This window comes from Sinocyclocheilus rhinocerous, unplaced genomic scaffold (genome assembly GCF_001515625.1).
Source record: "Sinocyclocheilus rhinocerous isolate Xijiao unplaced genomic scaffold, SAMN03320098_v1.1 scaffold1521, whole genome shotgun sequence".
Taxonomy (NCBI): Eukaryota; Metazoa; Chordata; class Actinopteri; order Cypriniformes; family Cyprinidae; genus Sinocyclocheilus; species Sinocyclocheilus rhinocerous.
In genome coordinates this window covers 23,761-41,679 of record NW_015635051.1, presented here as the reverse complement: position 1 = coordinate 41,679, position 17,919 = coordinate 23,761, and the positions used below count along the sequence as shown (strand labels likewise).

Here is a 17,919-nt window from a genome sequence, read left to right as displayed (position 1 = left end):
AGAGAGTTTGTGTGTGTGTGTGAGTCCCATGTCTATAGAGTGTGTGTGTGTGTGTGTGAGAGAGAGAGAGTGTGTGAGTGTGTGTGTGTGTGTGTGTGTGAGAGTGTGTTAGTGTGTGTGTGTGTGTGTGTGAATATTTAGTTATAACTGTGCTCATATTCTCAGTTTGAACCAACAGTCAGATCAGAACCACAAATATGACCGCAGTATGTTCTTATATTATATAAACAGAACAGTAACATATATTTCCGAGTGTTTGTATTGGCACAATTGCTGTTGTGCAACTCAGGATGTGACGTCACCGGCGTGAGCGTCAACAGCGGCCCCCATTGTGAGTGAAATGAGTGTCCAAAAGCCCCTTTTGCTCTGATATGAGTCTGTCAGACCCCCGGGGAAAAAACTCTACAAATGCAGTAAGAGAAAAATAGAGTGGAATTAAGATACAACCACTGAAAACAAGTCTTGCTGCGTTTCAAGTTGGTTAATCTTGTTTTAAGCGCGTTTTTATATTTAACAGAAAAATTCTTATAACGGTTTTGAAAAGTCGTTATTTTGAAAATGGAGGGAAACGTTCCAAAGAAAGAGCGCGCGCGCATTTGATACATATGAGTGCTGGCACTGAGCGACAACAGCTGCTCTCTCTCTCTCTCTCTCTCTCTCTCTCTCTCTCTCTCTCCAGGGGGAGTGTCGGCCACAAATAGCTGCTGACTTCTCGCCCAGTAGCAGCACCATAGACTGTATAGCAGCACACATCTGAAGAGTGAAGACGGAATAACGGACGAGGCCAGTGGGAAAAAATAGAAGAGAAAATAGTGGAAACTCTCCGACCGCGTGGATTAAGACAAACAGAGCAGAACCAAGAGTGAAAGACAAGAAGGTCCCAAGAAGGAATCATCTGGGAAACTGACTGGAAGTTAAACAAAAGAGAAATCTATTTTAAAAGAGCTTCTAATCAGACAGAGAAGAACTGAGGAGGAGACCACATTCACTTAGGATTTCAAACTGCTCAAGAGTCCTGAAGGATATAAAGTGGAAGACAGGAATCTCTGAGGACTTACTGGAAAACAGATTTCCTTTGGCAATTTCATATCATAAACCAAAGCATAAACAGACTGACAGCAGTTACGGTGTTTCCTAACATGGAGCTGAAGTGGGCACTTCTTTTGGGTGAGTAGGTGTTTGTGTGTGTTGAAGCTGGACTGGTCATTTGAGCAGATGTGTGTCAGACATGAGGATATAAGGGTGTGTGTGTGTGTGTGTGTTAAACAAGGACTCTATTCTTTGAGCGTTTCTCTATGAAACCAGACATTCACATCACTGAATCATAATGCAGAGTCTCTTGCTTAGACAAAACACAGACACCAAAGGACAGTGAGATAAGACTGATAAGAAACTACATCAAAACAGTCTGTTTGTGTGTGTTTTGTCAATGAATTTATATTGAATTTATTTTATGTTGGATATTAAAAGCTTTATGCCTGTTTGTTAATGTTGGATTTCATTACAGTTTTTTACGATTGCTTAAGCACAATTTTGAAACCAGGGCCCGGTTTGTCAAAACACTACACACAATTAACAACCCTACACCAAAGTAGCACAACACTTCAGATCATTTGCAAAATGGAACACTTTTGTCAAAACTATACACAACTTTATAAAACACTGTGTGTAATGTTTTGCAAATAGTGTGAAGCTGACAATGTGCTTACAGTTGTGCAAATCTAGCCTTGTGTTTTGCTCCTTGAGTGTAAGGTTTTGCTAACTGTTGGAAAAGTTTAATTTTAATGTGTAAGCAATCGTAAAAAACTGTAAAGTAATTTAGATCTCATTTTGAAGTAAAAGGCTGAAGATAGACACCTGCTATCTTAAAAATGAAGGTTCTTATTGGCATCGGTGGTTCCATGAAGAACCTTTCCATTCCACAAAATGTTCTAATTCATGGATTTATTTAAACAATGCCATTTACATTCAAAAACAGGCTGGTTGAATGGAATCTATTACATCACATCCAGTTTCTTTAACTTGTCATTTTGAGAAAACAGTTACCTTTTAGATGTCTTTCTTTGTCCATAATTCAGTGAAATTGCTCTCAAAATTCACAATTTTACTTTAGACTAGAATATTGTACACTCTTAAATATAAAGCTTCCAAAATGGGGTTTTTACACCAATGCCAAAGAAGAACCATTCTGGGTTTCCCAAAGAAACTTTCAGTGAATAGTTATTCAAAGAACCATTTTTGAAGAACATTTTAAAAACCTAAACTGAAAGAACCCTTTTTTTTTGCCAATTGAAAGGTTCCAAGAATATTAAAAGTTCTTCAAAAGCCCTTCTCCGTAATTCTCATTGATCAGCGCAGCTCTGTGAGAATGTGGTGCAGCACAGTTAACGCTTTCTCAACTTTTATGACGGAGCTTCAGTTTCACAAGCTCTTGTGTTTTTCCTCAGCATCAGACTGAAATGCTTTCTGATGCAGTGTAAAATCTAATGTGTGGGCGCCCTCACTTTCATTTGACACTTGGTGTTCATTTTGCACCATGTTTGTGGGTCACAGTTTGCTTAAATTATATGTAACCAAATGTCCCCACAAGGACAGTAAAAGCTGAACTTCATTTCCCAAGAGGAAACATCTTAATAAACATGTCTTAGTGAAAATATAAGAATGCTTTTAAGTCATGTGGGAGGGTTGAGACTAGTGGTATAGAGTGCAGAATTGTATCTAGAAGTCAACTAAATACGCTAACCAAATCTTACTGTGAAACTTGTGGCAGTGTAACCACAGATGGTTGAGATGAACGTCCGCTTTAGTTCAAACCTCTACCGCACACACGCATGATTGCCTGACACATGATGCTGAAATAGTTACTCAAATGCCACTTTACTTTTTCACTGCAAGTTTTGCTTATACAGACACGTGAAAGTAAGACAGCTGAAGGGCCATGTGATTTGTTTTAGTAGTTCGCCACTGCTGAAAAACTCCACAGGCTAAGCAAATCAAAGGTTACTGAATCATATTTTACCACCAACAGTCAAAATGAAACCCAAATATACATTACAAGGGATGACACAAAACCGCTCACTGACCTTATACTTCATTTAGGGTTTTTCTACACTCACACTTTAGACAGTAGGTTTGACACTGACATGTAAGACTGAAATAAAAATTGCAACATTAACCAAAAAAGAGTTGCATGACTTGAGTGCGGGTGCTGGGTGGAAAATCGTGCGTCGCATCTGTAGCTCTGTGTTAAACTAAAAGTCAGTAGGCGAGAAAAAGAAGGTCTGAAAATGGTGTGAAACGCTCTCTCGTTTTGTAGATGAACAGATTATTCTGAGAGTTGTGAGCAATGTTCGTAGAATCGCTCGACACATCAGCCGCAGCACTCGCTGCAGCTCGTACGGGACATTTACAATCGCATCTGTGGTTTCCTAAACACATACACAATGGTTTTGGGTCATTGGTATGTGTGGGTATAGATAAATGTTTTGTATATGTGTGAAAGGGTGTTTTGTTTGCATGCAGACTGCAATAAAGAGCTGCAACCAACGATACATGTACGTTACATGTTAAGAATCTAAAAACTGTGTTCAACCCTCATTTCGTCATTTTCAATACCGATATTCGGACTTTATAGAAGTTTGTTAGACTACTTTTTGAATACTTACCTCGTATTATCCACAAGATAAGGCAGATAAAATATTTTTGACTATCAAGCAAATGCAAACAGTCCACACATGTCCTCTTGAGATGTTTCAAAATTTAACCTCACCACTGCGAAGATCGCATCTTATTCACTCATATCCTGCAACGTTTGAATCTACAATGCCATGGAAAAGACATGTCAAAGTTACCTCTCTGTTTGCAGAGCTGAGTCATTTTAAATTGACTAATAAAAACACTGAGTTGTTCTCGTAGGCTGCATGCAAAAACAAACACAGCGTGACTAGAATAGTCCAATTCACAAATAAAGACTCTTAAAAGGAGTGTGTTGTTTTTAGTGAATCACAAATATGTCTTGCATCCGATGTAGTCCGATTCAAATGACTCTTATGAGTCAGTTCTTAGTAGTGAATCAAAAACACACCACAGAACTAGTGTAGTCTGATTCAAATGACTCTTACAAGTCAGTTCTTTTTATTGAATCAAAAACATACTGTGCAACCAGTGTAGTCCGATTCAAATGACTCTTATGAGTCAGTTCTAGTGTAGTGAATCAAAAACACACCACAGAACTAGTGTAGTCTGATTCAAATGACTCTTACAAGTCAGTTCTTTTTACTGAATCAAAAACATACTGTGCAACCAGTGTAGTCTGATTCAAATTACTCTTATGAGTCAGTTCTTAGTAGTGAATCAAAAACATACTGTGCAACCAGTGTAGTCCGATTCAAATGACTCTTACAAGTCAGTTCTTTTTATTGAATCAAAAACATACTGTGCAACCAGTGTAGTCCGATTCAAATGACTCTTATGAGTCAGTTCTTAGTAGTGAATCAAAAACACACCACAGAACTAGTGTAGTCTGATTCAAATGACTCTTACAAGTCAGTTCTTTTTATTGAATCAAAAACATACTGTGCAACCAGTGTAGTCCGATTCAGTTGACTCTTATGAACCATATCACTTTGTGAATCATTCAAAAACAATCACAAAGTACGTAGTTGTTTGACTCCGGTTTTGAATTGTTCACTGAATGAACACTGTTGGTTACTCAACAACATACAAGCTACTGGAAGGAAGACACTTCAAGCTCAAAGGTTATTTCAATCTCACAATAGTAAAAAAAAATAGCTGATTTTGCATATTAAGATCAGATATGATGGAGTAATTAATAAATGAACATTAATAAATAATGCTTAGTGAATTACAATTTTTATTTAAACTTGTGTTTGTAATAACTTTTCTGTGTTTATAACTAGCAAGTATAATTTGGTCTGACAGGAGAGTTTTTCAGATGGCTGGATGGATTTATAGATTTATAAATGCATGCATAATTATATAGATCTTGTTTTTTTTCTTTGTCTTCATCAGGTCTGTTCCTGCAGTCTGCTGAATCTCGCGGATGTGGCGTTGGATTCGGAATAAAAAACAAGATCTGTGTTGGTAATGAGCACCTTATGTGTTTTAATACAATATGTTTCTGTCATAACACACAGTTAAAGGTCTGTGTGTCACTCAAACGAGGGAATTTGTGTAACTGTAGTTCTCTTCTAACGTTGTAATGATGTTTCCTTCCTGATTGTCTACAGATACAGATGAGTGCGTGACGCTTCCAGGTGTGTGTGGCGATCACGCTCAGTGTTTCAATACAAATGGAAGCTACTACTGCACCTGCAATAAAGGATTTCGGCCAACAACACCCAATTTTACAGCAACAACGGGACAGTGTAGGGGTACGAGAGGGAATTATGGGACATAAGAGTCCACTACTATGATTTAAATACAGTAACTAATATCAACTGCTTCCCCCAACAGATATCAATGAGTGTATTGAGAAAACACATGAATGCTCAGGTGATATGAAGTGTGAAAACGCCATCGGCTCCTACATGTGCATCTGTCCACCTGGATTTCATGAAACAAGAACAGACTCAGGATGTGAAGGTGAGCTGCTTCACTCATAGTGCTTTTCATTTGGCTGTTAATCAAACCAAAGGACATCATTACAATTCAGAAATGAAACCTTTTTTCATTAAAGGTCAATGCTTGCCTTCCAGAAATGAGGTTTGTTTATCATTAGTGTCTTCTAGTTAAAATTGTGTTTAAATCTATAACTAAATAGGCCTAGAATAGATGTGTATTAGATAACTACACTGTAAAAAAAAAATCTGTGACATTTACGGTAAAATACCGGCAGCTGTGGTTGCCAGAACTTCACCGTAAAAAATATGGTAGCAACATTTTAGGTTTTACAGACTTAAATTCACAATAAAATATCGTATTTCATTAAAATGACTTTTTCTTTTTCACTTCCAAAAACCGTATTTTTAACAGTATTTTACTGTAAAATTACATTAAATGTAATTACATTTATTCACCGAATATAGTACGGAAACTTACTGTTAACCAACCAACCCGTTTTTACTTTAGCATTTTTACAGTCTTTTACTGTTAAAATCACAATCATTTTTTACAGTGTAGAATTAGAAAATGTATAGCCTGAATGCACTGTAAGTCGCTTTGGATAAAAGCGTCTGCTAAATGCATAAATTAAAATTTAATTAAATTAATTAATAACGGATAAAAACTGGATTTTTATCATTTTTGTTGGCTTTCCCCCAAAGCCCCGGTTAATTTCTGACCCTGATTATAACCATCCAAGATCCATGTGATGCATTTAGCATTTTTAAGCATATAATATAAGTTCACAGAAACAGTTCTTGCCACCAGCTCAGAGGAAGAAATAGCAATGAAACTGCAGTATGCTACTTCTCCACATGATTTCAATATGACTTTGCATGCAGGTACCGTTAATTTATCACCTAGCGTATGAAAACATTACATTTGCCTTTGCAAAACATGTAAAAACATCCGATAGAAAGGATGGCTCATTTGTCACACTGGAGATAGATCAAGTTGAGTTGCATTGTGACATATTGCGTCTCATGCATTGAGCTCTGATGTTTGACAAATGTTTTAGATTATCTTAGGTTTCTCATACAAAAAGAAACTTTGCAAAACAGTACGAGTTGCTATTTATAAAACGAGTAGCGGTCGATTAGGAAGTCCTGGTTTCATCCAGAAGCACAGAGAGACAGTTGTTGACATAACCTCATGTAGTCTGGCTGATGCAATCATTAACAAAGTTCACTTAGATGTTTCCACATGAAGCTGATAAATGTGTTTTCCAGCGTAAGACAGCTGTCATCGTCTCTCTAACCGCTATCATTTAAATACTTTATGTGTGAACTTGTGCTTGTGTCTAAATTAAACACTTGTCTATGTGTGTGTGTGTGTATGTGTGTGTGTGTGTGTGTGTGTATGTGTGTGTGTGTGTGTGTGTGTATGTGTGTGTCTGTGTGTGTGTGTGTGTGTGTGTGTGTGTGTTCACTTAGCAAGTGCCAAAACCAAGATTTGTAGCATTCTAATGAAGTGAGAAAAAAAAGACAATACCAAACCAAAACAAACTTTCTGTCCAAAATGACCAAACAACACCAGAGGGTTAAAAACAGCTTCCTTAAAGTCAAAAAATGACATTTGCAAACCATTTTATGTATGTAAACGTATGTATTTTTGAGTGAAACAGGATGTTCAATGTGAAAAAATGGTTATTGAACTAATAATTTAAAAAAAAATTGTTTAACATTTAAAAAAAATTTGTTTGATGTTTTAAACAGTTTAGCACCATTTAGAAAAATTACCTTAATGCATGTAAAATTCTTGCCAGGACAAGGAAAAATACAGCAGACAAATTTCTTGAAGGGGTCTTTTGAGGTCTTTTCTCTCTTTCTGTGTGTGTGTTTGTGTGTGTGTGTCTGTGTGTGTTTGTGTGTGTGTGTCTGTGTGTGTGTGTGTGTGTCCACTGCAGATGTGGATGAGTGTGTGTCCTCAGTGTGTGGAGTTCACAGCAGCTGCTTTAACACAACTGGAAGTTTCCTCTGCATCTGTTCTCCAGGGTTTCGCACACATAAGAACGGCACCTGTACAGGTGAGCATCTGTCCTGCTACTAATGATGAATAATGATACTGACTCCAGTGTGTCTGAGTGCTGATTACATCATCGTAACATGCTGTGTGTGTCTGCTCTCACGTCCAACTATAACAGCTCTTTAAATTACATTTTAATCATAATCTTTATATGCATGTCAAAAGTTTGGGGTCAGTGAGATGTTTTAGTGTTTTTGAAAGAAGTCTCTTCTGCTCACAAAGGCTGTATTTATTTATAAAAAATAAAGTAAAAACAGTAATATTGTGAAATGTTATTAATAGCTGTTTTCTATGTGAATATCTGTTCAAATGTAATTTATTTCTGTGATGCGCAGCTGTATTTTCAGCATCATTACTCCAGTCTTCAGAACATGATCTTCAGAAATCATTCTAATATTTGCTGCTCAAGAAACATTTCTGATAGGGATGCACCGATACCGATACTGGTATCGGTATCGGGCCCGATACTGGCCTCCTGTACTCGTACTCGTACTCGTTAAAATGCCCCGATACCAAACGCCGATACCACACAGCATGTGATAAGCGCCATATTCAAACAAAGAAACACTGACAACAGACAGCAGAAAGGAGTTATGGATGTCTACTACGAAGTATATGTATGCAATAAATATGTGTGACCCTGTCTCTCTCTCTCTCTCGCTCACACACACGCGCGCGCACGCACGCACGCACGCACACACACACACACGCACGATGCGCAAAACTCCGCATTTGAACAGTCAATTGCAAATACTTAAACTAATAACAAAACATACTTACAGTAGCTGATTCAGAAGCGCCAGATTGTCATAGCAAAGTCCGCATTACCTCCTCTCCTAGGTTCACGAAACGGTCGTCCATAAAATGCATTGCTGTTCTGTTGTAAGTAATCTTAAAGATTCCTAAATGCATCTACTTTCGGAAGGCCAAATAAAGTGCTTTTGCTTTCGCCTAGAAACACACAGCGTCTCCCTGACATGGCTGCTTCAACACTAACTGCGGTTACTGACACCATGCCTTCTTTCTTTGCGTGCACATTTCGGCATCATTATGCTAATATTTCCACATAGTGATGTAGACATGTGGGGGCGTGTTTAAACGAGGCATTTTAGGGGGGCGTGGACGAGTCTTATGATTGATAAAGAATATCTCTTTGGTTTTGAGACTTTAGTCTTTGCAACTTCAGGGATCTTATCTATGCACAATCAGCTTGTAACACTCCAAAGAGAAAGGAAAACTTGAAATCGCATCATATGACCCCTTTAAATACAAATAGTCATCCGCATTCATACGTCTTCTTTCTCTCTCAGACATCGATGAGTGTTTAGATCCAGATGTTTGTGGGAGAAACGCAGACTGCTACAATAATCCAGGTGGCTACAGCTGCAAATGCCACCAGGGTTACAGTAACTATGGCAACAACCAGTCAAAATGCACCGGTGAGCGTTCAGTATGCATGAGCGTATCTGTGTTCATGGTGTAGCTGCTAATGTGCGAAACAATTAACTGTGTCTTGCTGCTGTGCGCAGAGATGAGCTGCGACCACTTTGAGTCTGACGCGGAGGACGCGCCTGTAAAGGTAGAATGACCCCTCGTGATTATTTCGGTAGAGCTTAGTGAATAATCAGTAATCAGAGTTTGGTTTCTGTGTGTCTTCTAGTTGAAGCATTTACTGACGCTGTTGAGGAGCAGCTGTGAGTCTCTGCGTGATCCAAACGGCGGCCGTCAGACGGGAGAGCAGTTACTGGAGGTGAAACAAACAGCCTTCTTCCTCTTTCTTCTGCATTTCTGTGCGTGTTGACAGAGCAGTTTGACCGGGAATATTCCTCTACATCTCACTGCGTTTGACAGAATGTGTTCACTTCCTCTGACGAGCTGCTGTCGGATGGAAACATCGCTGACGGCGAGACGTTGAGTCAGTTTCTGGACGCGGTGGAGAACAGCATGCGTCTGATCGGACCTCAGCTGAGAGAGCCTGTGACCAGGATGGAGACACACAACACCTGTGAGAAACAACAAACATTACAGTTCAGACACTGTGTTCAAGAGTTTCTGCGGGTCTTGAAAAGTCTTGATTCCACAGCAAATATTCTCAAATATCTAAACATTCTTAAATCAAATACTTTACTTTAGAAGCGAAAGGAAGATATGAAGTCTTGTTTTCTGAGAAAATGAACAAAATAAAGTGGGTTTATGTTTAAAACGAGAACAGATATCTGCCAATGTGTAATTAAACTTGTCTTCCTTTTGATTTAAGTTGATTTTTTTGAACCCATTGAGAAATATTTGTTCTTGTTTTAACCATAAATCACTTCATTTTGAACCGTTTTTCAGGAAACAAACCGTTTTTCTTATCTAAAGTCATTTTGCTTTTCAAGTAAATGTATGTTGATTTAGGAATCTTTATAAGTCTGTACTGGATTTTCTTATTTGCTCTTAAAAAGGTCTTTAAAAGTCTAAAACCTGCAGGAACTCTTGATTACTGAATGGACATACTGTTGTGAGAAATAGATTTTATTATAAACACAGATTTACACTCATTCATTTGTAATTGTTGTTTAAGACTGAAAGCAGTTGTTCTGTATGATCACGTGATTGACAGTTGCTGAGATTGCAAGAGATCAGACGATGAAGAGAGAAGCGTCACTTATCAACTCAACTCTAAAGTGGTGACGGCCGTCGTCAGTAATGCAGAAACCAAGCAGCTGTCAGAGCCGGTGACGCTCGTCTTTACACACGTGGAGGTGAAGATACTGACAGACCAGCTTATGACCAGCACAAGATCTCTCTGGAGACACACATTTCATATGCAGAAAATCAAACATTCATGTATTTTTTACCTTTTCTGAACTGTCAATCATTCTTCTTCAGGAGAGGGCGGAGTCTGGGGGCGTGGCTTACTCCTGTGTTTACTGGGATGAGGCTGAGGGGGCGTGGTCTGGGCGGGGCTGTGAGGGGGCGGAGTCTAACAGCACTCACACAGTGTGTTCCTGCTCTCATCTCAGTAGTTTCGCTGTGTTAATGGCTCTCTATCCTGTCCAGGTACATCTCTGAGCCAGACGGGGGGGATTTAACATATTTAATTCAGATTCTAGATGAAATGTTGATGATTTTCCCTCTTCCTCTCTTCCAGGACTCGTTTGAGTTGGTGTTGATCACGCGTGTGGGTTTAGTTCTGTCTCTGGTCTGTTTATTTCTCTGTATCTTGACATTCAAGTTCTGCCGCTCCATCCAAGGAACCCGGACCAGTATTCATCTTCATCTGAGCATCTGTCTCTTCATCGCAGACCTCGTCTTCCTCTGCGGGATCTCCAGCACTCACAATCAGGTGTGTGTCTTATATCTTCTGTATATGGGGGCCTTCTGTATAATCGCAAGCAGTGTTTACTGTTTATTATGATGGCTTGGCAAAGCCAAGATACTGATCTATTATTTAAGCTTCTATTTCTGAGACTAAATTTGGACTGTGTCTCCTCCTAGAGTTTTTAAGCTACAACCACCGAACTCAGGTCAGTCCTTCAGACTGGTCCAACCCAGGTCGCTGTATCTTTTTCTCACTAATCTAACGTACGGTTTTTGTAAACCGGACGATCCAAAGTGCAAAAAAATCCCATAAGTTTTCATCGAGGGGGTGAAAACTTTTGCACAATCGGACACGTAGAGTATTTAAGCTGTCTATCACTAGCAAAGCTTAGCGATTATCCTAGTACAATGTGCTAAATCGTGCTAAGACATGTTAGCAAAATGTTAAAACATGCTAGCAACATGCTAACAATGTGTTAAATCATTATAAAACATGTTAGCAACATGCTAGCAACGTGCTGAATCATGCTAGCAATGTGTTAAAACATGTTAGCAACATGCTTCAAAGTTTTAGCATTGTGCTAGAACATGTTGGTAACATTTTATTGTCTTCACGTAAAAACGGCTTTGCCAAGCCAACATCAGTGTTTGTTTACAAACGTTACTCATGTAGTTGTGCGGTTTCTCTCTGTCCGTCTCAGGTAGCGTGTGCGTTTGTGGCCGGTCTGCTTCATTTTTTCTTCTTGTCTGCGTTCTGCTGGATGCTGCTGGAGGGGGTTCAGCTCTACCGGATGGTTGTGCTGGTGTTTCACACCACATTAAAACATCTCTACATGTTTGCGGTGGGATACGGAGTCCCTCTCGTCATCGTTGCCGTCTCTGCCATCGCCTTCCCAAAGGGATACGGCACCGATAGACAGTGAGTAAATTTGCGTGAAGCGCTGTTTGTGTTTCAGCTTTTCATGACAGCCTCTAAATCACTGTGTTATCTGAGTGGTTTCCAGCTGTTTGATGATTATTTTGTGTGCTTTTGTTCCAGCTGTTGGCTCTCTCTTGACCGTTATTTCATATGGAGCTTCTTTGCGCCAGTCTGCATCATCGTCGTCCTCAACAGCTTTGTCTTCATCATCACCGTGTGGAAACTGGCCGAAAAGTTCTCCAGCCTCAATCCAGACCTCTCCAAACTCCGCAACATCAGGTGAGTGTTTATCCCTCTGGGCCTCTTCGTTTAGGGGTCACACTTGGCTCCTTCGCGGTCAAAAGTGCCTTGAAATGTAACTTTTTTTTTTCAGGAAAATCAGTGCAATACATTTTTGTTTAATAATATTTTTTGATTATTAGTATTTAGAATTTTGAGAGGATTTTATGATACTATGCAATATTTATACAATTTTAATGAGTTATTTTTTCCATTAGAATTAATATATTTTTATTTATTTAATTATTTATTATTTTTCAATAAATGCAGTATTTCATGTTAAAACAGAGTGAAAACATTTAAAATCTATTTTTTGAAGTGAGAATTGTGCCATCTGATGGCATAAAAAAAAAAAAAAAACTTGTGTAATGTCATGTTAACTCCTGTATAGTTCCCTGTATACATATATACAGAGGCCTTTGGATTCCCTTTGTTTTTAGACACAATTTCTTCATTTTATTAGGTTTTACTTTTAGATATATATTTAGAAATTCTAAAATACTACTTTTTTGTCAAGGTTTAGATATTTTTGGTTAGATAAATATCAGGTTTTGCATTATGATTTCAAACAATCGTTGAATATTCTCAGAATTTGCTCTGTTGCAGTCTTACCAGTTCTTTTCTGTGTGTGTGTGTGCGTGGGTGTATATTTTGAACTCTTGATATTTTAGAGAGTCACCCCTTGATTGCTGTGCGCTTTTGTTCTGCACAGTGGCTGATTTGTAGTTTGTACCACCAAAAGATTATCGGAGTTTTCGTATTTTTTCGAATTTCCCATTCATTTCCTATGTCGGTCATTTTTGACCGCGAAGGAGCCAAGTGTGACTTTTTTTTGACCCTTTAACATATCCGAATCATGTCCATGATTTTTTTTGTGTGTGTTCACATAGCTAATGTGACAAAAGTCACTAAGTGTCATCTCATTCCGATGAAGCCATGATTTAAAAAATTTCAAAATATAATTTTTTATATTATGCCCAGAGGGTTAATATATGAGTCCAAAATAGATTCAGTCATTGAGTCTAACCCATTTCTGGTGACTTTCAGGGGGTTTACGGTGACCGCCGTGGCTCAGATGTGTGTTCTTGGAGGGATGTGGGTTTTCGGCTGCTTCCTCTTCCAGGAGAAAGGAACTCAGGTTGCGTTGTACCTCTTCACCATCTTAAACAGCCTCCAGGGGGCGCTCATCTTCATCATGCACTGCCTCCTGTCCAAACCGGTATTTAAAACACACACCAATGCAACAAAATGGAAAACACAGTTATGGTCTGGATTCAAGCTAAATGGCAAAGATCTTGTCAAACAGACAGACGTCTGATTCCCTCATAAAGCATTTCACTGCATTCTGCCCAAGAGCCTTCGGTGTGTTTTCACATGTTTTGTGTCGCCCCCTTCAGGTCAGAGACGAGTATTGCAAGCTGATTAGCAGGATCTGCTCACTTAAGCAGAAGAGATATTCAGAATTCAGCACCAATCAGTCCAGCAACAGTCAGGTAAATCTGCATGGCAAGACAGCATCGTTGAATATGTTACGTTTTACTTTAATGTTTTGTAAATGTTAAGATAAAAGTAGAATAAAAACATTCTCAGAACGTCCTTATGACCTTACTGATATCTTCTGAATGTTAATGTTCTTGGAATATTACAAATAAATGTTGAAAGGATGTTAGATTAAAATAAGGTTAGGAGAATGCTGTATTAACAAGATTTGTAATTTAAATAACGTTCTAATTACATTTTGGCGCTTTGACTGTTGGTGTCTATTTCGTTAATAGAATACACCTTTTCGAATTCTGTTTCAAAATTGATAATAAATACCCTTTTGGTGTTCTGTAACAGATGCATGCGCAACAGTTTAAGCGGCACGTGAAACGATCATCTCTTTTCTTTAGTTCTAGCACAAAATAAACATTAATGGACATCAGAACGTATGTTGAAAGAATCGGTATAACTTACTGAAATTACTCTTACTCTCATGTAATCGATCAGTCAGAGTTTAAACTGCGTAAAGATGTCAATAAAACCAACAATATGTAACATAACGTCACATTTACATCAGGACATCAATTCGGTTTCCATTAGGGTTGCAAAGGGGTGGAAAATTTCCGGAAACTTTCCAAAAATCCCTGGAAGTGGCTGATTTGTAGTTTGTACCACCAAAAGATTATCGGAGTTTTCGTATTTTTTCGAATTTCCCATTCATTTCCTATGTCGGTCATTTTTGACCGCGAAGGAGCCAAGTGTGACTTTTTTTTGACCCTTTAACATATCCGAATCATGTCCATGATTTTTTTTGTGTGTGTTCACATAGCTAATGTGACAAAAGTCACTAAGTGTCATCTCATTCCGATGAAGCCATGATTTAAAAAATTTCAAAATATAATTTTTTATATTATGCCCAGAGGGTTAATATATGAGTTCCTAAATTTACTGGACACTTTCCACCTTTTTGCAACCCACTAGGGTTTCCATTAACTCATTGGTCAGCTAGAAAAAATAACTCTAGAGAGGAGCATTGTGATAAATACATTTATCAATATATATTTACTGAACCTGTTAGTGATGAACTCAGTATTTAATGTATGTTTGAATAATTCTTTAATGAAAACAAGGTTCTATTTCAGCCACCATTTAAATGTTTACATATAAGTAGGAAGATAATTATTAAAAAGTTGACTAAAACAGGCTTATGTGCAGGTTTAAAGTTTGTATACAACTCAGCTGATTATTACATAATTGTGATCAGTTGATGGTTAAATAAACCTTATTTCCAGTTTTCAGGTAAATGAAGGCTGTAGTTTCAGTTTCAATGTTCCAGTAAAAAACTTTCAAGCTAAATGGCAAAGATCTTGTCAAACAGACAGACGTCTGATTCCCTCATAAAGCATTTCACTGCATTCTGCCCAAGAGCCTTCGGTGTGTTTTCACATGTTTTGTGTCGCCCCCTTCAGGTCAGAGACGAGTATTGCAAGCTGATTAGCAGGATCTGCTCACTTAAGCAGAAGAGATATTCAGAATTCAGCACCAATCAGTCCAGCAACAGTCAGGTAAATCTGCATGGCAAGACAGCATCGTTGAATATGTTACGTTTTACTTTAATGTTTTGTAAATGTTAAGATAAAAGTATAATAAAAACATTCTCAGAACGTCCTTATGACCTTACTGATATCTTCTGAATGTTAATGTAATAAATAAATGTTCAAAGGATGTTAGATTAAAATAAGGTTAGGAGAATGCTGTATTAACAAGATTTGTAATTTAAATAACGTTCTAATTACAACATTTTGGCGCTTTGACTGTTGGTGTCTATTTCGTTCATAGAATACACCTTTTCAAATTCTGTTTCAAAATTGATAATAAATACCGTTTTGGCACTCTGTAACAGATGCATGCGCAACAGTTTAAGCGGCACGTGAAACGATCATCTCTTTTCTTTAGTTCTAGCACAAAATAAACATTAATGGACATCAGAACGTATGTTGAAAGAATCGGTATAACTTACTGAAATTTATTTACGGTAGGAAATTTACAAAATATCTTCATGGAACATGATCTTTACTTAATATCCTAATGATTTTTGGCATAAAAGAAAAATCAATAATTTTGACCCATACAATGTATTGTTGGCTATTCCTACAAATATACCCCAGCGACTTAACACTGGTTTTGTGCTGCAGGGTCACATTTATGAAAATGTTGTGAAGATGATATTTGAAGAACTCGTCTCCTGTGTTCTCTGAAGCTTTAATCGATTATCAATCACAAACCACCGCGTTTATATGATCTGCACTTACATGCCACTTTACGTCTTTAAGCTGTTGGGAAACCTCTATTTATGTGAGAAACAGATGAGAGGTACTTTAGCTTCATAAAGCTAGTTAAACAGAGCCGGAGCTGCATTGCACAGAGCAGGTGACAAAGACGGCTTGTGTTAACTCCTGTCCTCCTTCGAATTAAAGTGATACTGTTCCTGATACTATAATATTGTGGAGAGATAAACACATCGAGATTCTTATGATGTGTCCAAGGAGTTTTCTCAGATGGATGCACAATAAAAACACAATAAAGTGAACCTTTAAATTCAGCTTCCTAAAGCCTTAAGTATACTTGGGTTTTTACTGATGGGAGAAACAAAGCTATATATACACATGTATAATCTGTCAAATGCAATCATCTAATACAATTTAATATTGCGTGTTGCTATGCTATGTGTTCTTTTATCAACTTTCAGGGCTTGTTTGGTTTGTTCTAACGATAGCTTAGCTAAACAGGCCAATTAAAGATGATTAACCTCTAGTTTTAAAGAGTACAGAGAACTTTTTTGGTCATCTGGGGAAAAATAGCTTTGATGGCACAAAGATGACGCATGCGTCGGCTGCCTGTGCTCGCACACATTTTCTTTCTCATCAAAACTAAAGCATACTTTGGGCTTCAGTGTTCCCATTTTGAGAACAATGTGATTTTGTAAGACGATAAATCTAATGCGAACGTTTTAAACTCCTTGCTTCTGCAGCACAGTTGTCTTTATTAGCTCTCTATTGTATGTGTAATGATATTTGATAAGAAACAAATGTTTTATTTGACATTTTCCACAAAATCTTTGTATCTTTTGTAGAAAAAAATAGTTTTTTTGCTGTTACTTTTGTATTTGAAATAAGGGTCATTTTAGCCCTGATGTGGTACTGCGATGTTTTTCAAAAAGTATTAAATAACTGCTAAGAGAAGCTGTGGCTGATTTCTGTTTTGTGTTCCCAGGGCCGTTTCTAGCCATATATATATACACATGTTTATATATACATATATATTCTTTTCAGACACCAGTTTCTTGTCACATTCAAATTGGTTGTCATAGTAACGACACTAATTTGTGGAGATTCAGCGCATTGAGTTTCACAAATCTGAACGCATTATTTGTAAATTGACTGTTAAGATATACATTTTGCACACTTTATTATCTGTAATATCGTTGTGTAGCCACTAGATGCCTGATTAGCCCTATGTAACAATCCCTAGTAGCTAAGACATTGCACATAATTTACACATAAATCATACATAAATTAATTTTATTACATTTGGACTTGGATACATGTTTAGATATTATCAGTGGCTACTTTTTGTCTTTATCTGTTTTTCTGTTCAATTGTTTTGTTGTTGTTGCTTGAAACATTGATTTAAAGTGTCAGTTATGGCATTATTATTTCAATCAAACCTTTAAAACCCCTTTGTTACCCCAAACTACATATAAAAGCTTTATCAGTGGCATAAAAGTAACCAATGCAGCTACTTAATCATTTGCTACTCGTTAACGCGTTAACGTCCCCTTTAAATAACGTGACGCTCTGCCCTCTATGACGCTGCTCCCATTAAGCGCTGTTGGAAGTGAATGAATTGATTCAGCATTTCGACACCTCCGTAAGGATGCATTTAACTCGACAAAGCGGTCTAATAAAGGATGTATTGATCTCGTGAATTAGCGAATTTTACTATACAAATATTTTTTAATTGGATGTTAAAGTTTATATGGGAATATTACACGACACGCTGATCATTTAACAATGCATTGGCGCAAAAAACACACATCTTTTGGACAAATCTGCCACAAAAGTGCCACAAATACTGCCTAAACAAAATACTGATTTTATGCACTTTATTTACTGTACCAATATTTTAAATTGGCCTTTGAACTTAGCTTTATTGCATGGCAAAAAAAAGTGTTACCTGGCCAAAGCACTGACAGAGCCCACTGATCTAACGGCGTTGTTGAGCGCTCC

The 17,919-nt window shown here is 37.7% G+C and overlaps 1 protein-coding gene across 1 annotated transcript; it reads left to right on the top strand.

Moving 5' to 3' along the window:
* The first annotated feature begins 772 nt into the window (after positions 1-772).
* LOC107746499 (adhesion G protein-coupled receptor E2-like) lies at positions 773-16,915 on the top strand. Its single transcript, XM_016560733.1, is given in 18 exon segments — positions 773-1,167; positions 5,032-5,103; positions 5,250-5,393; positions 5,476-5,604; positions 7,529-7,648; positions 8,958-9,086; positions 9,177-9,226; positions 9,308-9,397; positions 9,499-9,652; positions 10,250-10,267; positions 10,270-10,391; positions 10,519-10,689; positions 10,781-10,975; positions 11,652-11,869; positions 11,990-12,148; positions 13,196-13,367; positions 13,546-13,641; positions 16,904-16,915. Coding segments are annotated over 18 exon segments (2,079 nt in total). The 5' UTR covers positions 773-1,139.
* The last annotated feature ends 1,004 nt before the right edge of the window (positions 16,916-17,919 follow it).